This window comes from Thamnophis elegans, chromosome 14 (genome assembly GCF_009769535.1).
Source record: "Thamnophis elegans isolate rThaEle1 chromosome 14, rThaEle1.pri, whole genome shotgun sequence".
Lineage (NCBI taxonomy): Eukaryota > Metazoa > Chordata > Lepidosauria > Squamata > Colubridae > Thamnophis > Thamnophis elegans.
In genome coordinates, this window is record NC_045554.1 from 47226379 (window position 1) to 47252479 (window position 26101).

The 26101-nt window shown below is 46.1% G+C and overlaps 1 protein-coding gene across 1 annotated transcript; it reads right to left on the bottom strand.

The window, feature by feature from the left end:
- Positions 1 to 621: 621 nt before the first annotated feature.
- Positions 622 to 20912, bottom strand: IRF8 (interferon regulatory factor 8). Its single transcript, XM_032231410.1, has 9 exons — positions 20839 to 20912; positions 17238 to 17412; positions 14489 to 14672; positions 11810 to 11898; positions 10347 to 10461; positions 8527 to 8577; positions 6182 to 6550; positions 4734 to 4849; positions 622 to 1120 (listed from the first exon to the last, which is right to left on the bottom strand). The coding sequence occupies exons 1-9, from the start codon at positions 20847 to 20849 to the stop codon at positions 944 to 946; spliced, it is 1287 nt and encodes a 428-aa protein (XP_032087301.1). The 5' UTR covers positions 20850 to 20912; the 3' UTR covers positions 622 to 943.
- Between the last annotated feature and the right edge of the window lie 5189 nt (positions 20913 to 26101).

A 26101-nucleotide genomic window follows, 5' to 3' on the forward strand; every position in this document is an offset into this window, starting at 1 on the left:
GTGAGCTGCACTGGCTGCCTATTGGTCTTCGGATACGCTTCAAGGCGCTAATCGTCACTTATAAAGCCCTTCATGGTATTGGACCTGGGTACTTGAGAGACCGCCTGCTGCCAATCACCTCCAACAGACCGATCAGATCCCACAGATTAGGCCTCCTCCGAATTCCATCCGCCGGCCAATGCCGACTGGTGACTACCCGGAGGAGAGCCTTCTCTGTGGCTGCTCCGACCCTCTGGAACGAGCTACCCGTGGAGATTCGAACCCTCACCACCCTCCAGGCTTTCCGCAAAGCCCTTAAAACCTGGCTGTTCTGACAGGCCTGGGGCTAAAGAGCTTTTGCCCCCCTCCTCGAATGGTATGGTTGTTGTGTGTTTTAAATTGTGTATTGTTATGTTTCATCTTTTTATCCCCTGTCTGTACCCCCTTCCCTGACCAAATTGTGAGCCGCCCTGAGTCCCCTTCGGGGAAAAGGGTGGCATATAAATGAAATAAATCCTAATCCTAATCCTTTTCTTGCAGATGTTTCATGACCCAACAAGGGAACATCACCAGTGTTAGAACTGAGTAAGGTTTGCAGAAAGGAGGAGGAGGGGGAGGGGAGGAGGAGGAGGAGGAGGAGGGGGACTCTGTAAAGTTAGGCAGAATTTGGTCACCCAGTGACGATTTCCCCATCAATTGTAACACGTTATTGTGCCTTGTTCTGTTCGGTTCTGCTTTATTTTAACATTTAATTTTTCATGTGTGCTGGTCTGTTTACCGCAATAAAGACTGAATTGAATTATTTCAACCCCGTTATATATTTACATACAAAACCTTTTTTTAAAAAAAAAAAATTCAATTGAAGTTGGGGAAGGTCTAAGCTGTAAGATGGAGCGGGGGAGGAAGAAGAATTAAAAAAAAATAGCTTGGAAAAAAAACGGATGAACTAGTCTTCTCCGGAGTCTCAAACGGTAATTTGCTGGTTTTCTCTGAAAATGGGCCTTTGGTGAGGCCCACAAGAATCCTGGAAGTTCCTGTACATCGGATCGTAATGCACCTCCTCTCCGGCTGGGTGCCCCATGGTGCCGGTTTCATTCTTACGGGCTTCCTCCACCAGTTGCCGGATGCTCAGCTGCTCGATCTGCATTCAGAAGACAAGGAGAAACCTTGGGTTGGGTCATCGGCTCCGTAGGAAGACCCCGCAGTGCAGGAGAGAGATTGTAAATGCAACGGTAAAGAAGAAGCGGTAAAGGCAAGGCTCGAGTATCAAAAGAGCAGCTGCGTCTGGTAGCTGTTGCACGGAGTCCAGAGTGGCGACGTATACCCTGTGCAATATCCAACATATCTCTCAGGAGAGAGATGGGATGGGATGAGTTGTGGGAAAGCAGAAAGCGGCTTTTCCCAGGGCAAAGAAGCAGCGGAGCTTGAAAAGTTGCGACAGCAGGAAGAAGGGTATTTTTCGGATTATAAGACGCACCGGAGTATAAGACGCACCAAGATTTTGAAGAGGTAAATTTTTTTTAAAAACATTTCTGCCCTCCCCAGCCCCCAGGAGCATTCTGCAGGCCTCCCAAACCCTCTGCAGTCCCTGTTTATTGTGAAAAATGGGGCATGCAGAGAGTTTGGGAGGCCTGTAGAGTGCTCCTGAGGGGCTGGGGAGGGCAAAAACACCCCCATTTTTGTGAGAAACAAGCCCATTTTCACTTGTTTTTCCCCTCCCCAGCCCCAGGAGGCCTCCCAAACCCTCTGCATGTCCAGTTTTGTGAAAAACAGGGTGCGCAGGGTGGGATTTTGGGAGGCCAAAAATGCTGTATTTAGTGACACACCCTGATTTTCACCCTCTTTTTTGTGTGGGGGGGAAGGTGCGTCTAATACTCTGAAAAATACAGTAATTCCTTCCTACTTTTCCTAGAGTCTATCTGTAGTAATAGCTGTTTGAGTTCCGTGAGGGGCTTCCACAAAGAAGAAGAGATCCACCTCAGAAGAAGAGAGCCGAGGTGACGCAATGGTTAGAGTGCAGTACTGCAGGCCACTTCAACCGACTATTATCTGCAGTTCAGCGGTTCAAATCTCACCGGCTCAAGGTTGACTCAGCCTTCCATCCTTCCGAGGTGGGTGAAATGAGGACCCGGATTGTTGTTGGGGGCAATATGCTGACTCTGTAAACCGCTTAGAGAGGGCTGAAAGCCCTATGAAGCGGTATATAAGTCTAACTGCTATTGCTATTGCTATTTTCCAAAGGACCAGAAGGCAGGACAAGATGCAACGGATGGAAACTGAGCAAAGAGAGGCAAGATTCTGTCTGTCGGTGAGAGAAGAATGGAGGAAATGATTGTGAAGGAACTTCACTTGCTGCTCTTGGTTCTCGAGCCTGATGGTGAAGGAGGATTTCCTGATTAACAGCTTTCTGGTCTCTGCACAACACAGGGGAGTCAATGCAACGGGTCACCTGTTAGCTAAGCCAAAGAGCTCTGCAGGCAGCTTCCTTTGCTCTCCGCTTCCTTTGCTCTCCTCAGCCCAGCCAGCTGAGCTGCTCCAGCAAGGAGAGACTTCTCTGGTTCAGACATTGCGTTGAGCTCTCGTGTGGTTTCTCTGGTTTCGTTCAAACATGAGCATAGCCTTTGTGGTGAGAAGAGCCATGCATTGCCCTCAGCCTGTGCATGCCTCCATCCAGCTGTGGCTTATTTAAGAGAATATGGTTGAGTAACATCATGAATCCTTAGCACATCTCCAGCAGGCCCCTCTCTTGGGCATTAAGGCTTGGAGGAAGACCCTCCAGAAGATGCCCCTTCATGCCAAGGGCTCGCCTCTCTGCCAACTCCCCTCCCTCGCTCCTAAACTGTGGGACGCTCTTTCTCTCAAATTGCACTGAGCTTCCTGGAGACATTTATAAGATGCTTCTCTGTTGCCAAGTCTTCCATTGTTCGTTAATCCTGTTGTGTCTTCGCACTGCGTTCCTCGCACTCCACTTTGTGTGGGTCGTTGAGTTCATTGAGTCACCTTGAGAGTTCAGAATCAGCAGAGGAGCCTGATAGAAGTCATATGAGAGGGCTCATGCATGTAGACATGTTGAAAGCTCACAGAAAGCTTTGAGCTCATAGTCAGGGCCACTTTCTGTGACTTATAGGGCCCTTCTGTTTGAGCTGGTTTAGTGCAGGGAATTAAAGAGGGCATATCTTAGGGGCATCTTTAATAAGATATGCCCTCTTTAATTCCCTGCAGTAAACCAGCCCAAACCAGATAGATTTTTGGCAACTACGTTCAACAAGGAGACAAGGCAAGTTGCAAAGAAGTATCAGGAGCTGCCTGGCCAAGCTGGTAGGTTTGAGGTGACTTTATTTGGTGCAGGCAGGTGGTCCAAGCCAGCTCTCTGTCAACCATGCCAACATTTTTAATAACCCTCTTGGTGGTTCACTGCATGCTCTTTAGGTTTTATGTTGGGTTTGCCCTCAACTTGGGAGCCAATGCTAGCTTATCTCCGTTCGATGCACACTTCAGTCCTGCCCCAAGAAATACGAGGAGCCCAGTTTTTGCTGTTTATGACATGGCCCGTCGTTGCTACTATGGCAAATCCATGCCAAGGTGGCGCAGTGGTTAGAGTGCAGTACTGCACTCCACTTCAGCTGACTGTTATCTGCAGTTCGGCGGTTCTAATCTCACCGGCTCAGGGTTGACTCAGCCTTCCATCCTTCCGAGGTGGGTGAAATGAGGACCCAGACTGTGGGGGCGATATGCTGACTCTGTAAAACCGCTTAGAGAGGGCTGAAAGCCCTATGAAGCGGTATATAAGTCGAACTGCTATTGCTATTGCTATGCTGAAGAGCAGCAAATGCATGCCAAGCGAAGATATTCAGAAGCAGAGAGATTTTAAGCAAGCAGTTTTGAAGGCCAAGGAAGAAAAAGCAGATGCTCCAGGTAGGAAACAAGACACTCCAAATCACCCACATCAAATAAGATCCCAAAACATGAGCATCAGTCATAGAATGGATCCCACTTCTCAGATTAACAGAGTTGGAAAGCCCACCCTCCTACTCAAGCAAGAGACCCTACACCAGTGATAGCAAACGTTTTCTGCACTGAGTATTCGGCATGCCGGAACACCAAAAATCTGAAGACCAGCTGGCCAGTGAGAACATGCCTGTTTTGGGGCCGTTTTCAGGCTGTTTTTCACACCATTTTCAGGGGTTTTTTTCCATGCCATTTTCAGGCCTTTTTCTGGCTCAAAAGAACAGCCCCAAAATGGCAGAAAATGGCCCCAAAACAGCCTGTTTTAATCTGTTTTTAAGGCCATTTTCTGGAGCTGTGGTGCCTGCAAAGACCAGCTGTCTGGTGTGCAAAAATGGCCTGAAAATGGCCTGGTTTTTTGGCTGTTTTTCAGACCGCCTTCCAGTGCTTTGGTACCTGCGAAGACCAGCTGGCCCAAAACCAGAAGAAAGCTAGTGACAGAGAGGGCTCTGCGTGCCATAGGCTTGCCATCCCGGCCTTATGCCATTTCTGACAGATGGCAGATGTCCAGCCTCTTCTTGAAAGCTTCCAGTGACGAAGCTCCCACCACTTCCGAAGGCAACTTCCTGTTCCATGGGTTGATTGTCCTCTTATCATATGTGGCTGTTTTGAAAAAGGAAAGTGGATCTAACACAAACAAGGAGGACCAGCTCTGCAATGAACCTTAGGAAGTCCTGAAATTTGACCTGGGAACTCAAGACAGAGCTGGTTCCGTGATTGACCGATTCCTGACCGGTTCTCCTGCTCACCTCCACCAAGATCAGCTTGCAACGTAAGGGGACGGCATCTGGAAATTCTTCTCCAAAACACAGGATCACTTTGCTGTTCGGAAAGCGTCCTTGATTGTTATAATACTGATGGAGCTCTAGAAGGGGAGGGGGGAAAAAGCAAACTTGAACTCAATGAAACCAGGAATAGAAACAGCACTTAAGCTTACATACTGCTTTACGGTGCTTCATTACTCTCTCTAAGTGGTTTACAGAGTCAGCCTATTGCCCACAACAATCTGGGTCCTCATCTTACCCACCTTGGAAGGATGTAAGGCTGAGCCAATCGTGAGCCTCTGTGAGATTCCAACTACTAAATTGCAGGCAACCGGCAGGCAGCAGAAGTAGCCTGCACTGACTCGTCGGAAGTAGAGGAGAGAAGAAGATAGGAGGAGAGGGATAGGAGAGAGGGGGAAGGGGGAAGATGAGGTGTATAAGGAGGAGTGGTAAGGGGAGAGAGGAGAAGGAGAAAGGAAGGGGAAGTAGAGTAGAAAATGATGGAGGGAAGACAGGATGTAGAAGAGTCGGAAGTAGAGGAGAGCAGAAGATAGGAAGAGAGGGATAGGAGAGAGGGTGAAGTGGGAAGATGAGGTGTATAAGGAGGAGTGGTAAGGGGAGAGAGGAGAAGGAGAAAGGAAAGGGAAGTAGAGTAGAAAATGATGGAGGGAAGACAGGATGTAGAAGAGTCGGAAGTAGAAGAGAGAAGAAGATAGGAAGAGAGGGATAGGAGAGAGGGTGAAGGGGGAAGATGAGGTGTATAAGGAGGAGTGGTAAGGGGAGAGAGGAGAAGGAGAAAGGAAGGGGAAGTAGAGTAGCATGGAAGCGGAAATACACCAATGAGAGGAAGAGTGGGAAGCAGAAGGGAGAAGAAAGGTGGGAAGAGAGGGGTAGGAGAGAGGGTAAGGGGGGAAGATGAGGAGGATGAGGATAAGGAGGAGTGGAATGTAGAGAGGAGAAGGAGAAAGGAAGGGGAAGTAGAGTAGGAAAGGAATATGGAGGGAAGATAGGAAGTAAGAGAGGTAGAAGAAAGAGGTGTATGGAGAGTAGAAGTGCTAATAAGGGGTGTTAATCTTTTTGGGGCGTTGAGGACAAGAGGAACTGATGTAATCATTATTTAATACTATATGATACTGGCTATGTATAGTATACATGTGATTGTATGTTATGAAAATGGAAATAAAAATATGTTTTTTTTAAAAAAGTAGCCTGCACTGCACTCTAACCACTGTGCCACCAAGACTCATAGATCAGCAGTCTCCACCCTTGGCAATTTTAAGCCTGGAGGACTTCAACTCCCAGAATTCCCCAGCCAGCTGGCTGCAGAGTCCTGGGAGTTGAAGTCCTTCAGGCTTAAAGCTGCCACGGTTGGAGTCCCCCGTCATGGGTGACTTGGTCTCCCTAGGCAAAACCCAAGGAAGTCCTCAACTGACCTCTGAGGAAGTAGTTGGTGTCAAAGATTTTGACCACCTCATCCCGGTCCAGTTTGTTGGGTTTCTCCTTGCAGGCCATGGTGTTCCCGCTCCAGAAGACCCTTCCCTGGCTCAGACGCTTGATGAAGATGCCTTGTTTGTTGCAGTGGAGAAGAACGCCCCGTTCCAGGTGCCCGAAGAGCTTCCTGGTAATCTGCCTCTGGCGTTCATTGGGTATTAGCTCTGCAGAAGGGAACTGCACGTGTTCCAGGCTGTCCAGGCAGTAGGGTGCCTCTCCCAGGGAGATCCGGCAGCCTTCGGGGCGAGAGGTGGTGGTGCTCCCCACCAGCTTCCCTCCATAGTAGAAGTTGATCACCAGTTGGGAGTAGACTAGAAAGACAAACAAAGACAGAAATAAACAGGGGATCCTGTGGGTAGTCCGTTTGGCCCATGTCCTACCCCTTGCAGTCCTACCCCTTTTGGTCAACTCAAAAATGGGACAATGGTGTGGAAGAAGAAAGGATTCCAGGATGCAAGTCAAGGAGAAGACAACATCAAACTTCATGAGTGGTGAGTTTAGAGTTTAGAGTTTTATTTCATTTGTATGCCGCCCTTTTCCCTAAGGGGACTCAGGGCGGCTCACAACTCAAAGAAGGGAAGGGGGGATACAGACAGTTTAACAACAACACAAAACAATACATAGTTAAAAAGCTCAACAATCATACCATTCGAGATAGGGGCAGCGAATCTTTAGCCCCAGGCCTGTCGGAACAGCCAGGTTTTAAGGGCTTTGCGGAAGGCCTGGAGGGTGGTGAGGGTACGAATCTCCACGGGGAGTTCGTTCCAGAGGGTCGGAGCAGCCACAGAGAAGGCCCTCCTCCGGGTAGTCGCCAGTCGGCACTGGCCGGCGGATGGAATTCGGAGGAGGCCTAGTCTGTGGGATCTAATTGGTCTAGTGGAGGTAATTGGCAGCAGGCGGTCTCTCAAGTACATGGGTGAGAGTGGGTGAGAGAGCGAGTGATCAGCAGCACTTAAAGAAAATATATACAAAATGTTTTATCTTTGGCATTTGTCACCAACAAGATTGGCTAAAATGTACCCAAACATGAAGCCGACCTGCTGGAAGTATAAAAAAGTACAAGGGATTTATTATCACATATGGTGGACCTGCCCGGAAACACAAAAATATAGGACAAAAATTTGGAAATGGGCGCAAGAAATTACAGAAGAACAGATAAGATACAAACCCGAAATCTTTCTACTGGGAATAATCAAAGGGAAATATACAAAGAAACTTAAGTACATCTGCTAACTACAGCTAGAATAGCATTTGCCCAATGCTGGAAACAAAATAACACCCCCTCGGACGAATTAGTGATTAAAAAAACTTTGGATTGTGCAGAGATGGACAAATTAACACTGAAATTAAAAGATAAAGAAGTCGGAATATTATGAAATTTGGAACAATTGGTACAAATGGCTGCAAAACAGGAACAAAATTAATTAAGCCAAAAAACAATATATATATAGAACTGTGTATAAAGGTGTGTAAATATAGAAGTGAAATATTATATACATGTACATGTATGATGACATAACAATGTTGATGTAATGACTGTAAGGTGTTGTGGAAGGGGGAAAAATAATTTTAAAAAATCTGTCGCAAAAAAGTGTCATCCTATTGCAGAAACTGGGCATGGATGAGCTAGAGAGAAGGGGTGACATGATAGCAGTATTGCAATATTTGAGGGGCAGCTGCCACAAAGAAAAGGGGGGGTGTCAGCTCATTTTCCAAAGCACCTGATGGCAGGAGATGAAACAACGGATGGAAACTAAACAAGGAGAGAAGCAACTTGGAATTCAGGAGAAATTCCCTAACTATGAGGACAATTAACCCTGGAACAGCTTTGCCTTCAGAAGTTGTAGGCGCTCCATCCCTGGAGGTTTCTAACAAGACAACCACTTGTCTGGGATGGTATAGTCAGGGGTCTCCTGCTTGAGGAGGGGGTTGGGCTAGAAGACCTCCAAGGTCCCTTCCAGCTCTCTTCTGATTCGATTCAATGTATCAAAGTTCTGCCCTCAAACGTAAATCGATTGCTGGTATTGAGGTCTTGTATTTGATTCCACAGTATTATCGGTATTAATATTGGCATTCTTAATTCCAATGTTCTCCCTGAAGGTGGGCATAATGCTTATGCTGTTTAACATGGGGGGGAAATGGAGCTAATTGAAAAGGAAGTGGAGTGGCATCATTTATTTCATTGTATGCAACAAAATGTCATTTTAATGTCTGCCGAAGTGAGAATAAAGTTATTCTAAGTCTAAATCTAAGCTAATCACACCGGATCCCGATTGAAAAAACATACCTAGAAGCGGCTGCAGCTCGTATGGAGCAAAACCAGTCACCAGGGATAAAGCTATGGGGGAAAGAAAGAAATTATTATTATTTTTTTCTCCTGAGCAGAATATACATCCGGAATCTCCAAATCGAGGCTTCCCTTCTCTAACTTGGGTGCTGGATTAAAATTCAGATGAACCACTTCATCTAAGTCGAGGGCTGTTGACTCATGGGGAGCAACTCTTGAAGGTTCCCATCACTTTCTACCAACCGAGATGGAGAAGTCTCAATGTTGGGCATTGAACTTTGTGCCTTCAGCCAGAAGTTTGCTTGGGTTCAAGACCAGAAACTGCCATCCTGGATGTTATGTCAAGGACCGATTTAATTGGGTTTTCTTGCCCTTCTTCAAATTTGGCATCCTAATTCACTTCCTCAAAGTCCAGTTTATATACTTTCTGTAGTATCTTGATGGAATTGTCAAGATTATATTCACCCTTATCTTATCTTATCTTATCTTATCTTATGACAAGAGTGACATTACCTGCTGTCTCCTTCTCCCAATCAATGGATGCCTATGATAAAGAATCAAGGACCGATTTAATTGGGTTTTCTTGCCCTTCTTCAAATTTGGCATCCTAATTCACTTGATTCCGTGGGTAACCACCAAGTTCACCTACAAGGGCAAATTGTCCTTGCCTTTGTCACTCAAAGCAAAAGCACCACCGCTACTCCATTAACACAATGACTCTGGCCAGTTTATATTGTAAACACAATGGCCTCATTCATTTATTCCAAAAGTAAATACTAACATAATTGCATTCTCTGTTCCTAGGAGAAAGGGATGAGTTTGGAAAACAGGAGAGGTCCAGATTGGAATGGAATGGAGATTCCATTTTTATCCAGCAAACCATTCACTACATCTCCTGTTCAACAGAGAGGGTTTATCTTGAGGATGAAAATAGCCCGTACCTAGCAAATCCAGACATAAGCGAAGTCTTCAAAGTTATTTAGTCATCGAGATGTATGTAACATTACGGTGTTTGTTCTCTTTCAACAAGGAGATTAAAGAAGCCTCGGTGAGAATCTTGTTGGGTGCAGCTGGCTGCCAGAAGTTTGATAAGTTTAAGAGCCGAGGTGGCGCAGTGGTTAAATGCAGCACTGCAGGCTACTTCAGCTGACTGCAGTTCTGCAGTTCGGCTGTTCAAATCTCACCGGCTCAAGGTTGACTCAGCCTTCCATCCTTCCGAGGTGGGTAAAATGAGGACCCAGATTGTTGTTGGGGGCAATGTGCTGACTCTGTAAACCGCTTAGAGAGGGCTGAAAGCCCTATGAAGCGGTATATAAGTCTAACTGCTATTGCTATTGCTGTGGTCATCCTCTTCCACCGAGCGCACAGCTTCGGGAGGGACGCACATGGAGCGGTGAGGGAGGAAGGGGACACCCGCCTAGCCAGCCAGACCAGCCTAATCAACCCTGGCGATCAATGGGGTGACAGATGTCGCAACCAGATCGCCCTCACATCCTCAAAGTCCAGTTTATATACTTTCTGCAGTATCTTGATGGAATTGTCAAGATTATATTCTCCCTTATCTTATCTTATGACAAGAGTGACATTATCTGCTGTCTCCTTCTCCCAATCAATGGATGCCTATGATAAGGAATGACTTCTGTCTGAGGTGGCTTGTTTGCTTACAGATGTTTCATTGGCCAGCCTCATCAGTGTGATAACGATGCTCATTGTATCACGTTATCTAGTCGAATAATGAAACATCTGCAAACTAACAATCAACCAGGCTCAGGGAGGACCAAGAACCCCACAATTCAACCCTGAGCCACAGGTATCCTTACCAGGATTCGACTGATGGATCCACCAGTCTGGGATAGGTGGATTTCGGCTGCTCTCCTGTGGTGGTGAAGGGCTCCTTTTGATTGTGCCAAGGTATTCCTCCACGGTTGAAGGAGTCTGTGGAGTTTATGGAGAAGACGACATGGAACCTTTGAGACGACCAAGCAAACAGGACTGCCTCCCGAAAGCAGTTGATCTTGCCATAAACCATTTTGAGATTGGCCATCTCTGAATGCCATATTTAGTGGCCCATTATTATTATTTTTGTCTATGATCTTTCTTCCATATTGTCACCGACACATTTGTCCTCCTGAATTGTACTTAGAGGGTGGAAGGAGCTGAAAAGAAGGCTGGAGATACCCTTCCCACAACAGATTCAATTGCCTCCAGTGTACACAGCAATTAGCACTCAGGGGTTGTCAGTTAGGTGGGATTAAAGATAAAGGTTCCCCTTGCACATAGGTGCTGGTCGTTCCCGACTCTAGGGGGCAGTGCTCATCTCCATTTCAAAGCCGAAGAGCCAGCACTGTCTGAAGACGTCTCGGTGGTCACGTGGCCGGCATGACTCAACACCAAAGGCACACAGAACACTGTTACCTTCCCACCAAAGGTGGTTCCTATTTTTCTACTTGCATTTTTTTACATGCTTTCGAACTGCTAGGTTGGCAGAAGCCGGGACAAGTAACGGGAGCTCACTCCATTATGCGGCACTGGGGATTCAAACTGTCAAACTGCCGGCCTTTCTGATCGAAAAGCTCAGCATCTTAGCCACTGAGCCACCCTGGTGGGATTAGAAAAACCAAAATGGTGGACCTGGCAGTGCAATCACAGTTTGCACAACATACCAGTTGTGTGTTTAATGTACGTGAAAAGGTTCAGGTTTAGCTTTTTTAATCCACGCCCTCCAGACACCACTGAATCCACTTAGAGGAGAATGGTTGCACCCTAATGGATGAATGGCACCCATCATCGGTGGAAGGGCCAAGTCCTGAGAAAGGGTTTTACCAATTTCTTCCATCCTGCAACCATTTTATTGGACTAGGGTTTATTTCAGTGGTGGGATTCAGCCAGTTCGCACCACTTTGGGAGAACCGGTTGGTAACTTTCTAAGCAGTTTAGTGAACTGGTTGTTGGAAGAAATCATTAGGGCAGAGAACCGGTTGTTAAATTATTTGAATCCCACCACTGGTTTTTTTTTTTACTTTACTATAACGGGTGTCAAACTTTTTCTCACCACGGACTTCCTTTTGTGGCCATTGACCGCCAAGACTTAACTCAAGATTTAAGACATAATGTTTTTTTCAAGCATTCACAGACCCCTTGAGATGACCCCACTGTGGGGGTCTGCAAATCACAGGTTGAGACCCTACTGTATGGAGAAATTCTGGCCAGAAGAGACAATTCCAAGGAGAGAGAGAAAAAAATTGATATTTTAGCCCGGCATGCAACAAAATTAGTTACTTACCTCTTTCATTAACTCTTCTATGGAGGAAGGATTGCAGCCCATATCTGTGATCTCATTCAAGGTGCATTTGGTCCCCATCCCAAGTTTACCTGGAAGTAAAAAGCCTTTGAGTCCAACTGCACACTCTACAAGGACGCCATTCTGCGAGAGATTCAGTGGGTCTTTATAACAAGGAGATCAACAGGAGATGTACAGAAAAGCAAGAAGAAAAAATGATTCTAAAACTTGTATGTCTGGTTTCGTGAAAAGGAGGACTGGGGGTGGCATGATAGCAGTGTTTCAATATTTCAGGGGCTACCACAAAGAAGAGGCAGTCAAACTATTTTGCAAAGCGCCTGAAGGAGAAGAAGAACGGATGGAAATGAATCAAGGAGAGAAATACCTGGAACTAAAGAAGAAATTTCCTGCAAGTGGGAACAATTAAACCAGTAGAACAATTTGCCTTGGGTGCTCCATCGCTGGAGGTTCTTAAGAGCAGACTGGATGCCCATTTGTCTGAAATAATATACGGCCTCCTGCTTGAGCAGGGGGGTGGATTAGAAGACCTCGAAGGTTCCTTCCAACTCTGTTATTCCGTCAACCTGTCTGTGGAGGTTTTCAACCATCCAGGTCATGGTTGTTGCAATGGTGCTTTTTCAAAGGGCAACTGGACTTTGCTTTTTCTTGAAGGCATTTTGCCTCTCATACAAGAAACATCTTCAGTTAAAGCAGGAGTCTCCAAACTTGGCAATTTTAAGACTTGTGGACTTGTGGACTCCAAACTTGGCAACTTTAAGACTTGTGGACTTCAACTCCCCAGCTGGCCTGGGAATTCTGTGAGTTGAAGTCCACAAGTCTTAAAGTTGCCAAGTTTGGAGATCCCTGAGTCAAAGCATCTTCAGTTAAGCAGTTAAAACATCTTCATCCGCAACATTCAGTCAGAACAAAGATGTTTCTTGGATGAGAAGCAAAACATCTTCAAGGGGGAAAAAAAACTCCAGCTGTCTCTTGAAAAAGCACCTTTGGGAGAATTCCAAATCTGTGGATTTGGCACTTGAGATGGGGGAGAAATGCTGAATATTCTGAACTCCAAACCTGACGAGGATTTTCTTCCCATTAAATCAAAAAGACAGAGCACAGAAAAAACAGAGCAATATTTTGAATATGTTTTAAAATCTAAATAAAGTGGCCTCTTTGGAGGGGGGGTGGATGGCAAACTCACTTTCCTATTAGTTTTTAAATGCAAAACAAAGAGAAAACAAATTGTCTTTTGATCGCAGGGAACCAAGCGTTGTGGGTTTCGCTGCAGAGACCCCCACCTTGACACCTTCGACACATCACGCAAAGGGAGTGAGAAAATAGCATTTTGGGTTGCTTCACAGGCAAAAGAGTTCATGCAATCAACAGCAGAAGGCCTGTTGCAGAGACAGATTTCTTGAAATTCAGTTTTGCATGGTTGAAAAGACACCACACCAGAAGAACCACAGCTAAAAATAATGCAGGCTGTACATCTCCGGCAAAGTCAGACATGGTGTTCTGTAACCACAACATTGAGCTGCGACAAAAGAGCTGACCCAGAGTTGTATTTTTGCCCATTCTCACAATCCCGGAAAATGGAGTTTTGGAAGGGGGGGCGCAGAAGTGCTCAATTAAAGGGGGAGCAAACCTTCCCACCGTCATGGCGGAATAAGAGAGACGGCTGGGGGACAGCAAGCTGCTTGAGATGCTTTCTCAAAAATATGCACCAGATGTGCAAAATCAAAACTTAAAATGGTTTTGCTTGTATTATCGTTTTCCAGATGGAGAATTCTGGGAGTTGAAGTCCCAACATCTGGCTAGAAAGGGCAGTCATTTGCTTGATCCCACTTCCATGTGTGTCTTAAGCATGGCCCCCAAACTAGTCCTAAGTCACTTTTTGAGTGCCACTGTAACTTCAAACAGTTTCTAAACAAATGTTAGTAAAGGTTGTTGTTTGGGGCCGGTGCGGTGGTTCAAATGCAGCATTGCAGGCTGACTCTGCTCAATGCCAGGAGTTCGATCCTGACCAACTCAAAATTGACTCAGCCTTCCATCCTTCTGAGGTTGGTAAAATGAGGGGCCCAGATTGTTGGGAGCAATATGCTGACTTTGTCAACTGCTTAGAGGGGGCTGTAAAGCACTGTTAAGCAGTATATGTGCTATTGTTATTTTAACTCAAGGATTACGGGATTGAGTCCTCCGGGATTGGGCGGCCTATAAATCCATTAAATAATAATAATTACCTGTAATCACGCTATTTTTTTCAGGGAACCATTTATTTTAAATGCCCCAGTGTTTAGCCCTTCTTAAGCAAGGGAAGATCTACTTCTCTTCCCTCCGATAATTTGGAGCAGTGTTTCTCAACCTTGGAGACTTGAACTCCTGTGGACTTCAACTCCCAGAATTCCCCAGCCAGCTGTGCTGGCTGGGGGATTCTGGGAGTTGAAGTCCACAGGACTTCAAGTCTCCGAGGTTAAGAAACACTGATTTGGAGAGAAACCATTTGAATCATTTCTCAACTTCTGCAGCTCTAAAGATTTTTAGAATACGTGCAACTTATCCTGGGAAAGGTTTGGGGTTTTGAAGAGAAGCCAATTAAAAACGATGCCCACCGTCTAATACCTACAACCAGGCACAGTTGCAGTGGGCAGATGCAAAGCTGTGTGGCCGGGCCCCACTTACATTTCTGTTCTTCCTCTGGAACAATGCGGTAAACCTTGTAGGGCTCAGAAATGTCCAGCTGTGACCTCTCCGTCACCTCTTCAAAGTCGGGGCTTTTGTTTAAGGCACAACGGAGTCTGGTTTTCCACGTGGCCGGCTCGGCCTTCTCGCCTTCTTTGTACTTGCCTTTGAATACCGCCCAAGCCTACAAGGGAAGAGAGGAAGAGTTCTTGCAAGGAAGGACTCAAATGCTTGAGATTCTGATTCTAAGAAAGGAGAAAGATTCCCAAGAAAGGGACGAAGGAGAGTCAGGGACACTAAGGAGAGAAAGGGACTCCCAAGAGAGAAAGATTCCCAAGAAAGGGACAAAGGAGAGTCAGGGACACTAAGGAGAGAAAGGGACTCCCAAGAGAGAAAGATTCCCAAGAAAGGGACAAAGGAGAATCAGGGACACAGAGGAGAGAAAGGGACTTCCAAGGAAGGGAGAAAGATTCCCAAGAAAGGGACAAAGGAGAGTCAGGGACACTAAGGAGAGAAAGGGACTCCCAAGAGAGAAAGATTCCCAAGAAAGGGACAAAAGAGAGTCAGGGACACAGAGGAGAGAAAGGGACTTCCAAGGAAGGGAGAAAGATTCCCAAGAAAGGGACGAAGGAGAGTCAGGGACACAGAGGAGAGAAAGGGACTCCCAAGAGAGAAAGATTCCCAAGAAAGGGACAAAGGAGAGTCAGGGACAGTAAGGAGAGAAAGGGACTCCCAAGAGAGAAAGATTCCCAAGAAAGGGACAAAGGAGAATCAGGGACACAGAGGAGAGAAAGGGACTCCCAAGAGAGAAAGATTCCCAAGAAAGGGACAAAGGAGAGTCAGGGACACTAAGGAGAGAAAGGGACTCCCAAGAGAGAAAGATTCCCAAGAAAGGGACAAAGGAGAATCAGGGACACAGAGGAGAGAAAGAGACTCCCAAGAGAGAAAGATTCCCAAGAGAGAGTCAGCTTGGTTTAGCGGTTAAGGCATCAGGCTAGAAAGCGGGGGATTGTGAGTTCAAGTCCCATCCTAGCCACGAAAACCCGCTGGGCAAGTTTACGTTATACTTTATTTGGCCAGGTGTGACTAGACACACAAGGAACATCTCTCTGGTGGTGCAAAAGCACTCAAGTGTACGTGCAATTTTGGGCCAGACCCCCCTCCCCTCTCAGACCTCACAGTGCTGGGGTATGAGGGAAACAGGAAGAGGAAGAAGTTTTAGGTGTGTTCACTGCCTTGAGTTATTTGTACAAATAATAAAGGCAGGATGCAAAGAAATAAAAATAATAAAAGTGGGGTGCAAATCAAAAAAATTAAATAAAAAATAAGGAAGACCGTTAGTAAGGCTATTTGCACCATCTAAGTGCCTTGATGGGACATTGGTCCCGTGGAGATCATTTCTCGTTCTTATTCTTGGGTTTCTTCTACGTCTTATGAACATCATTGTCAGCACTAGTTAGTGCCACATTGAAACATCTTGTGTTTAAACACAAGGCCTGCAAGCCTGCCCCTTTAAAATATAATTTCTACAGAGAACCAAGGTGTGTATTCAGCTGCTTTTTCCATGATTACTGCCAGCCCTACAATCTAAATTACCCAGCTCTCCAATTCAGCACTATGACAATACTTAAAGGTAAAAGTAAAGGTTCCCCTTGCCCATATGTGCTAGTCATTCCCCACTCTAGGGGCCGGTGCTCATCTCCGTTTCAAAGCCAAAGAGCCAGCGCTGTCCGAAGACGTCTCCGTGGTCATGTGGCCGGCATGACTAAATGCCAAAGGCGCACAGAACACTGTTCCCTTCCCACCAAAGGTGATCCCTATTTTTCTACTTGCATTTTTTACGTGCTTTCGAACTGCTAGGTCGGCAGAAGCTGGGACAAGTAACGGGAGCTCACTCTGTTATATGGCGCTAGGGATTCGAACCGCTGAACTGCCAACCTTTCTTAAATGCCAAAGGCATACAGAACACTGTTCCCTTCCCACCAAAGGTGATCCCTATTTTTCTACTTGCATTTTTACGTGCTTTCGAACTGCTAGGATGGCAGAAGCTGGGACAAGTAATGGGAGCTCACTCTGTTATATGGCGCTAGGGATTCGAACCGCCGAACTGCCGACCTTTTTGATCAAGAAAAGCTCAGTGTCTTAGCCACTGAGCCACCGCATGCCACAACATGGCAATACTTAGTGACAAAATAAACAAAAATATCTCCTAGGTGAGGGTGGGAGTGAGAAATTGGCATCTCGTCTATTTAACCATCATCCGACTTGACGGGCAATTCAAAACAAATTGTAGATAATCACCTAAACCAGTGTTTCTCAACCTTGGCAACTTGAAGATGTCCGGACTTCAACTCCCAGAATTCCCCAGCCAGCATTCGCTGGCTGGGGAATTCTGGGAGTTAAAGTCCGGACATCTTCAAGTTGCCAAGGTTGAGAAACACTGACCTAAACAATAGTTGTTCCAAAGTAGGAACCAGTTTTTACAGGATGGAGGTGAGGAGAAGAGCCCTTCTAAAAGAAATCTAAGTTGGACACCATGATTTGGCTAGCAAGATGATTTGGCATAGAAATCTATTTATGTATTTGACGTGGTAAATAAATACATGAAATGGATGGGCTTGAGTTTAGTAAAATTCAAAAAAGGGGATAGACAACTTCGTATTTGAGACTTCTCTGGATCTTAGGCCAAGCTACCAACAACCCAATCAAGGAATGCCTATGGTTACCATCAAAAGATGGCTTTTAATACCTTGAAAATAGACGCATCCACTTCTTGGTTATAATCCTGTTTTCCCGCATGTTTCCACGGGATACGAAACATGGTTTTCTCCTCATTCTCCCAGATCAAACCAGGATACTGTCCACTGTCAATTTGTTCGATCAGCCATTGTCTAAGCCGCCTTCCACCGTTTCGGTCACACACCCTGTAAGGAGAACACGTCAACAGTTTTTTTTCAACACTTGTGCTCTTTTGCTGTGGAAAGTTCCAGCCAAGTTTTTTTGTCAATATCGTCAAAAAATTCCATCCCTAATCTGGTGTTTCTCATCCATGGCTGGCTGAGGAATTCTGGGAGTTGAGGTCCACCAACCTTAGAGTTGCCAAGGTTGAGAAACCCTGCTTTGATCCTGTGCCCCATTTTTAACCCTCTATGAAATTGAACTAACAGGTGTCAGCAGGGAGGACCTCAAGAAACAAGGTGTGCATTTGTGTAGTAAATTCAGATCTAGGAAATAATAAGAAAAAGTCTGGTGGGTGTAATATAATGTATAAACCACAGAGTGCTTGAGGCAGGTAGACTGGCCTTATGAAATGCTTTTGTACCAAAAGTCATGAATTCAGCTCAAACATCTTTTATATTAGCAGATGTTGATGTGCATTCAAAGCTAGCTAGATAACAACACTTGAATTCAATGTTGGCTCATTCTGAAACTGATCGGCAGAGTCAATCATAGTTAGATCTTGGATTTTGGAGCTGAAGACTAGGGGAAGAAATTGTTCCCGATGCCAGTCATAACAATTTCCGTGTTTTTGCATTATTGCTTCGAAGCAAAATGGGTAACAAACACATCTGACAAATAAAAATATGGAATGGACATGTCCAGGAGAACATGAGGAAACAGGTTTGACTTGAGGGTCAACAAGAGATCCAAATTAGGAACAATATTTTATAACATGTGGAGACTTATGTCCTTGGGGAGCGTTTGAGTGAAAATTCTCAAATTGCTTATATCAATATTAGGGAAAGATCAACACAACAAAACTCTAAGTGTTTTCAAGGGCCGTGATTTTTCTTAAAATCAGTCACCAGAAGTTTCACTGAAGGCAAGAGACAGAGATACACCACAACTGAGGGGGGGGGAAATATGGAACCCCCAAAACTGCACAAGAGAGGCGATTTCAACTGCATTTTAAGGAAGTCTCTTCACAAACAAGTGTAAAAACTGTGTGAGAAAATGTATCAGCTGACTGCGGGGGGTGGGGGGGATTGCCCAAACGATCTTTAATCAAGAACTATTAACAATTTTCCCTGAAAAAGAGCTTCCTCAAAATGTTGTAAAAATCAGATTCCCCCCTCCCCTCTCTCTTAATACAAATGGAAATCTTCAGATGTCCATGGTGGATAAACTAGGACACGAAGACTAAAGCTTCATGTTTTGTGATTTGTTAAAATAGGTGAAAAGCTGGGACTTCTGCACCCATTTCCTAAACTGTAACCATCCCTACTAAGAACAGGTCAACTGTCCCAACAGTATTTATTCACATGTCAATGCCCACTGTGCACCTGTGTTATTGCTAGCCCTAAACTCCAATGAGATATAAGAGCTAAGCAGATGTTTTCTAATGGAGAGATATCTTAACAGAATAACAGAGCTGGAAGGGACCTTGGAGGTCTTCTAGTCCAACCCCCTGCTAAAGCAAGAGACCCTGCACCAGTACAAATAGTTGCCCAATCTCTTCTTAAAAGCCTCCAGTGATGGAGCACCAACAACTTCTAGAGGCAAGTCGTTCCACTGATTAATTGTTCTCAGTGTCAGGAAGTTTCTCCTCAGTTCGAAGTGCCAATTACCTCCCAAAGACCCATTAGATCACACAGGGTTGGCCTCCTCCGGGTTCCGTCTACCAGCCAATGCCATCTGGCTACGACCCGGGGGAGGGCCTTCTCTGTGGCAGCTCCGGCCCTTTGGAACGAACTCCCCGCAGAGATTCGGACCCTCACCTCTCTCCAGGCCTTCCGAAAAGCCGTCAAAACCTGGCTGTGTCGGCAGGCCTGGGGTTGATGAGCTCCCTTCCCCTCTCGACTTGTGTGGCTGTTGCTATTTTAAATCCTGTCTTGTACTTTTGTGTTCCCTTTCCCCCTTTGAGTTGTTCGCCGCCCTGAGTCCCTCCGGGAATAGGGCGGCATATAAATAAAACAAATCTCAATCTCAAGTTGCTTCTCTCCTTGATTAGTTTCCACCCATTGCTTCTTGCCCTACCCTCAGGTGCTTTGGAGAATAGCTTGACTCCTTCTTCTTTGTGGCAACCCCTGAGATATTGGAACACTGCTATCATGTCTCCCCTGGTCCTTCTTTTCATCAGACTACACATATTGGGTTCCTGCAACTGTTCTTCATATGTTTTAGTCTCCAGACCCCTAATCCTCTTCATTGTTCTTTTCTCAAGAAACATGTCCTTATCTGAAGAACAGCTTCTGAGCGGCATCTGAATAATCATAGAATCATAGGACTGGTTCAAAGATTCCTTTCATGTTGTTGTTTTAAAGAAAACACTGCAACGCAAGAAGCAAAACGTGTGTCTTAAGTTAGAATGTCATGAGCCTTAGAGAACCGGAATTGAAGTGTGGGTACGGGTCACACAAACCGCGTTTAAACAGCGATCTAGAATATCTCCCTGCAAATTCTTGGTTAGAATTTTGCGTTCTAAATTTCAGCGTTAGGGGGAGGTTTCTAATTTGGGCTTCTCAAGCCGGTGCGCCATTTTTTTAAAGCCGTGGCCACAATTTCCCTTTGAAGGCTGTCACAAAATAGCAACCACAGTCCAATGAAGAAGTCTACAGGAGGACCTCCTCTCCCTGCAAGATCATTCAGGAGTCGGTCCCCGTGCAGGATGCATAAATATAGGAGAACAGCAGCTTCTACGTTCTTCTTCGGGACCAGGAAGAAGATCACAGCAGAAATGTCCCCAAGTGGCTTCTAGATCAGCCTTCTTCAACCTCAACCACTTTCCGACGTGGGGACTTCAACTCCCAGAACGCCCCAGCCGGGGGAATTCTGGGAATTGAAATCCACACATCGGAAAGTGGTTGAGTTGAGAAACCTTGTTCAAGACAGATGCTGATTGCACCATCGCTTGGTCTCCCTGCCATGGGGAGGCATGCCATCTGTGTCCTCCCCTTCCGTCTCTTCTCCCTCCTTCTTCTGCCTCCATTTCTCCTTCTGAAGCCCCTACTTCAGGAGAAAAAAAGCTACCCATGGAGACCTTGCAGAAGGCCATGCCAAGGGATGACAGCTCATCCGACTTCGGAGTGGGGCGGGGAGCAGCCCAAAGCTGCAAGAACCAACCCAAATCAAGCAAAGATAAATAAATTTCAATCAATCAATCAATCAATCAATCAAAGATGGCAACTAGGAGATCAAAAGAAAACGTCCCGTCCCAAAACAACAGAGAAGATGTCCAAGGTCCTGAATGTCCAGGAGAAAGGGGACCTTCTCTGGAGGCTAAGAACCTTGGATCTGGAAGCCTATCTTCCTTCCAGGAGGAGACCCAACAAGCTACTAGGCTGGAAAGACCTGCCTAGTGTCCACCCTCCTCCATAGAAGTCCTCTCCCCCCCCTCTCCTCCAGCTGACCTGCTCCACATCTGGACTGCGCCGGCTGCAGCAAGGTGAGTAGCTCTCCCGGGATACGCGCACCGCCCGCAAAGTTAGCCCGAAACTCGAAAACTTTGAGTAGTTTTTATACCCCGGCCGAGCGGAGGGGGTCGGCCCCGCGGGTCGCTCAGCCAATGGCGAGCTAGAGCGGGAGGCAGGCTGGCCAATGGGAGGGGAAGCATGCCCAGGGGTTTCTTGCCACTGGAGCCGTTTCAGAGAAATCAGCGGGGCGGGCGCGTCACTCTCTCCCGCCAGGTGGGAGTCTTCCTGGCCGTGCCCCGGTCGTTGAACTGCCCGTCCGGGGGTGGAGGGAACTCTTGGGCGCCCGCGAGGCGGAGAGACGGAGGAGTTGTTGGCCAGGAGTATCTGCTTCTCCTTGTCGGAAAACTTTCTTTTTCTGCCTTGCCTTCCTTTCCTTTCCTGTTTCCTTCCTTCCTTCCTTTCATCCCTCTGTCTCTCCCACCCCTCCCTTCCTTCCTTCCTCCCTTCCATCTCTCTCCCTCTCCACTCCCTACTTCTTCCTTCCTTCCTCCCTTCCCCCTCATTTCTCTCCCTTCCTCCTTCCCTTCCTCCCTATCGTTTCTTTTGCTCTTTTTTCCTGCCTCGCTGCTATCTTTCTCTTCCTTTTCTTTTGCCTTCTTGTTTTCTTTTTCTTTCTTCTCTTTCCCTTTCTTTCTTTTGTCTTTCTGTCTTTCAGCTTTATTTGTTTCGTTTCTTTTATTGATTTTCTTAGTTAATGGTGGAAGGGGGGGGAGGCCAAGAAAGAGGTAAGGGGGAGAGGTCCGAAGCGTGAGAAAAAAGGTGATTAGGGTGGAAACTTAGCAGAGGTTGACAGGTGAAGGACGGGCTCCACAGGAAGGGCGGCAAAGGTGTCAATTTCTAAGGGTGTCACCACAAGGAGGGTGAGAATTGTGAGGGCCCGGCGGCTGAACATCTATTTAAAAATTTGAGAAACGTCACTACAGGACAACATTGGAGGCAGCTTTCTCTCATTTCCAGGGACTTTCTTTAAAATGGCATTTCTTCCTTCCTCACCTACAGTTATGCTACAGAGGAAACTGTAAAGCTTTCAGAAGTATTTGGCCAGCTGGTAGAGAGGTGGTAGCCCAGTGCATTTTCCTCATTTGATGCATTTATTTTGTCTGTCTATATGCTGCCCACAGTCCATGCATTTCAATAAAGTTTAGTCCTGAAGGTTAAACTTCCCCAAGGAGGTTTGCAAAGGCCTGGACGAGGGAAGTCACGCCGGTCTCCAGCGTTTATCAAATCTAAGGGGCCAACTGCCCTGAAATATTGTTTGCCTTCTCGGGGATATGGAAGCTAGGATCTCGCACCTCATCTTCATGTTTGATCAACCCGGTTTAACTTCCTTGTCTGGCTGCAGTTCAGCCTTGGACTTTAGTTTGCAAATGAGGAGTGGGAGATGACCCCCTTTCAGTCAAATCTGTCCAGTGAGGGTCCTTGGTGCTCTCGGAGCTTGGCTGGTTTCTTAAAACGTTTCATTAGCCAACAAGGGAACTTCCTTAGTGCTAGAAGGGAGTGGGGTACATGGAAAGGAGGAGGAGGAGGAAGAGGAGGAGGAGAGGGGGAGGAGGAGGAGAAAGAGGAGGAGTGGAGGAAGAGGAGGAGGAGGGGAGGAGGAGGAAGAGGAGGAGGAGGGGAGGAGGAAGAGGAGGAAGGGAGGAGGAGGAAGAGGAGGAGGAGGAGGGGAGGAGGAGGAAGAAGAGGGGGAGGGGGAGGAAGAGGAGGAGTGGAGGAGGAAGAGGAGGAGGAAGGGAGGAGAAGGAAGAAGAAGAAAAGGAGGAAGAGGAGGAGGAAGAAGAGGAGGGGAGGAGGAAGAGGAGGAGGGGGGAGGAGGAGGGGAGGAGGAAGAAGAGGAGGAGGGGGAGGAGGAAGAGGAGGGGGAGGAGGAAGAGGAGGAGGGGGGGAGGAGGAAGAGGAGGAGGAGAGGAGGAGGAAGAGGAGGAAGAGGAGGAGGGGAGGAGGAGGAAGAGGAGGGGAGGAGGAGTGGGGAGGAGGAGCAAGGAAACCACCAAGCTCAGAGAGCACCAAAACTCTTCATTTCAATCCAAAACTACAAATATGCTCCTACATTGGAATCTACTCAATCTTTGCAACAGACAAATCTTGAAAAAAGGAAGTCGAGACTTGGGTCAAAATCTCTGTTCTTCTGTTTCTTGGAAATTCACGATTCAGTGTTATCTCATCCTCCTCTTCATTCCTGGAAACCCAAAGGATGGCTAATGGTTGTTCATCTCTTGCATGAAAGACCTTTTGCTTCGAAATGTTCATCCGGTCCGATGCTGCTCATCTCTTAGCAAATGATTTTAGAAGCAGAGCTGGGGTATAGTTGGAGCAAACTGGATTGCTACTAAGGGTTGAAAAGAGACGGGGGTTACAGCAGGGATGAAATTCGGCAGGTTCTGATAGGTTCTGGAGAACCGGTAGCAGATATTTTGAGTAGTTCGGAGAACCGGCAAATGCCACCTGTGGCTGGCCCCAGAGTGGGGAGGGAAGGGGGATTTTGCAGGATCCTTCCCTTGCCACGCCTATCAAGCCACATCCACAGAACCAGTAGTAAAAACATTTGAATTTCACCACTGGGCTACAGCCATATGTTCTTCCACAAAGACATTTCACTTCTCATCCAAACAGTTTTTTTCAGTTCTGAAGAAGTTTCGTGGATGAGACACATCTTTGTGGGAAAGTAAAGTAAATCTAGTTGCTTTTTGAAAAACAACTAGAAAACCTTTTGGATTATATATAAAGCTCAATTTTTAAAAAGAACTAAATTAGATAGAGTCAAGTTTTGACTATTAGGGGGAAAATGTTATAGGATATAGTCAAATAAAGAAGGGTTAATGATAAATAATTTATATATAGGTATGAGTACATCATAAGGAAACTGGATGTAAATTGCAAACAGTGTTTTGAAAAGGAGGATTGGAAAATTTTGTTACTAAATATTATGGATGTTTAACTAGAATAGGATATAAGGACTCAGCACTATTGGAGGATTTTAGAAATAGTCAATGAAATGCCAGTATGTGGTTATGTATTAAATTTTGGTATATTTTAAGATGAAGGACGTCTAAACAATGATAAGTCAAATGAAACTGGAGATATGATGATGGTAACATATATAAACATTGGAGTTAAAATACTCGAGTTAAGTATGAACTATACTTGATGACGGTGGAAGAGATGCAGCTTTTTGTAACCAACTGAAACACTTTCTACAGTATGTAAAGAAAGAAGATTTTATGTGTGATGTTTGTTTTGAAAATTAAAAATAAAAGATTATTTTAAAAAAACAACCCTTTGGGGAGATCCACTTCATCTACCTTCTTGGATGTCCATAGATAAAAAGTAACTTTTGAGGTTTGATTTTTGAGTCTTGATAAGGGAGAACCCTCCAGGACAGGTGTCACCAACCTTTCGGACCTCAGAAACCATTAAATTCGTCATTTTAAATCCCGCGGACCACTAATGTGCATTTTTCAAAAAGATAAATAGTATTTAGGGCAATATTAAAAAAAAATGCACATGATTTTTTCTGTGGAGCACCAAAATTTTCTCTGCTTGGACCACTGCTCCAAGATATTGTCGCTACAGCATTTTTACCTCTGAAATTCCTACCCAGGCCCTTTCTCCCAGGAACACGGATTGTGCGCCCTGTGAGACCGCAACTGGGTGGGAGATCTTTCAGGCTGGGATCCAGGAATCAAATGCTCTCATTTCGGCAACGTATCCTGCCGTAGCTTTGATCTGCTAGCAGCAGCGTTGTAAAAGTAATCTCTGCTTATCACATATCTACGATGATTTCCTGTCCCTACCAGAGGCAGAAGCCTATTTTGTCTCTCCGAGCCGAGTTCCCATGTAGGCTTCCTGTGTCGTTTGCAGAAGAGCCAGACAACTTGTCTAGGCTGCTTCTGAACTTCCCCCATAAGCCATTTTTTTTTGACCCACCGGCAAAATTGCAGATGCTTCTCCGTTGAGGCTGCAGGCCAGGCTCCCAAGCAAAGGAGCAAAGGGATTTGGCTTGCTGATTTGGGGAGGATGGTTCTTGCGCACAACTGCTCAAGGTTGACTCAGCCTTCCATCCTTCCGAGGTCAGTAAAATGTGAAGCCAGATGGTCGGGAGCATGAGGCTGACTCCGTAAACCACTTAAGGCTATAAAACACTGTAAAGTGGGATATGAGTCTAAGTGCTATTGCTGGTCCTTCCTTCCTTCCTTCCTTCTGTCATGGCACAGTAGTTAGAATGCAGTTTTGCAGACTGATTCTGCCCGCTGCAGAAGTTCGATCCTGACCGGTTCAAAGGTTGACTCAGCCTTCCAACCTTCCAAGGTCAATAAAATGAGAAGCCAGATAGTTGGGGGCAAGAGGTTGGCTCTCTAAACCACTTGGAGGGGACTGTAAAACACTGTAAAGTGGGATATGAGTCTAAGTGCTATTGCTGGTCCTTCCTTCCTTCCTTCCTTCCTTCCTTCCTTCCTTCTGTCATGGCACAGTAGTTAGAATGCAGTTTTGCCGACTGATTCTGCCCGCTGCAGAAGTTCGATCCTGACCGGTTCAAAGGTTGACTCAGCCTTCCAACCTTCCAAGGTCAATAAAATGAGAAGCCAGATAGTTGGGGGCAAGAGGTTGACTCTCTAAACCACTTGGAGGGGACTGTAAAACACTGTAAATTGGTATATGAGTCTAAGGGCTATAAGAACGCCCGCTTTATCTAAAACGGATAACGATACAATAAATTAATTGAAAAGGTGGAGCTTCTGTTACAAAAATCTTGCCCACAGATCCCCAGTGTTGATGGCAAAAATCGGGCTCCCTTCCCTAGTTAAATGTTTGTGGGACCTGATGGTGGTTGTGTGAAGGTTGCAGGCCCAGATTTATGCAACTCTACCTCCACTAGACCGATAAGATCGCATAGATTAGGCCTCCTCCGAATTCCATCAACCAGCCAGTGTAGACTGGCAACTACCCGGAGGAGAGCCTTCTCGGTGGCTGCTCCGACCCTCTGGAACGAACTCCCCGTGGAGATCCGGACCCTCACCACCCTCCAGGCCTTCCGCACCGCCCTTAAAATCTGGCTATCCCGGCAGGCCTGGGGTTAAAGACTCTAACCCCTACTCGAATTGTATGACTGTTGAGTTCTTAAATGATGTTGTGTCTTTATGTTGTAAATTGTTTGTCCTTCCCCCCCCCCTTTGAACTGTGAGCCGCCCTGAGTCCCCCC

Coding starts and splice junctions, on each gene's coding strand:
- IRF8 (XM_032231410.1), bottom strand. Junction 11,899..14,488: donor TCCAGAGGAAGAACAGAAAT/GTAAGTGGGGCC, acceptor TTTTACTTCCAG/GTAAACTTGGGATGGGGACC. Junction 10,462..11,809: donor TAGAAGAGTTAATGAAAGAG/GTAAGTAACTAA, acceptor TAAACTCCACAG/ACTCCTTCAACCGTGGAGGA.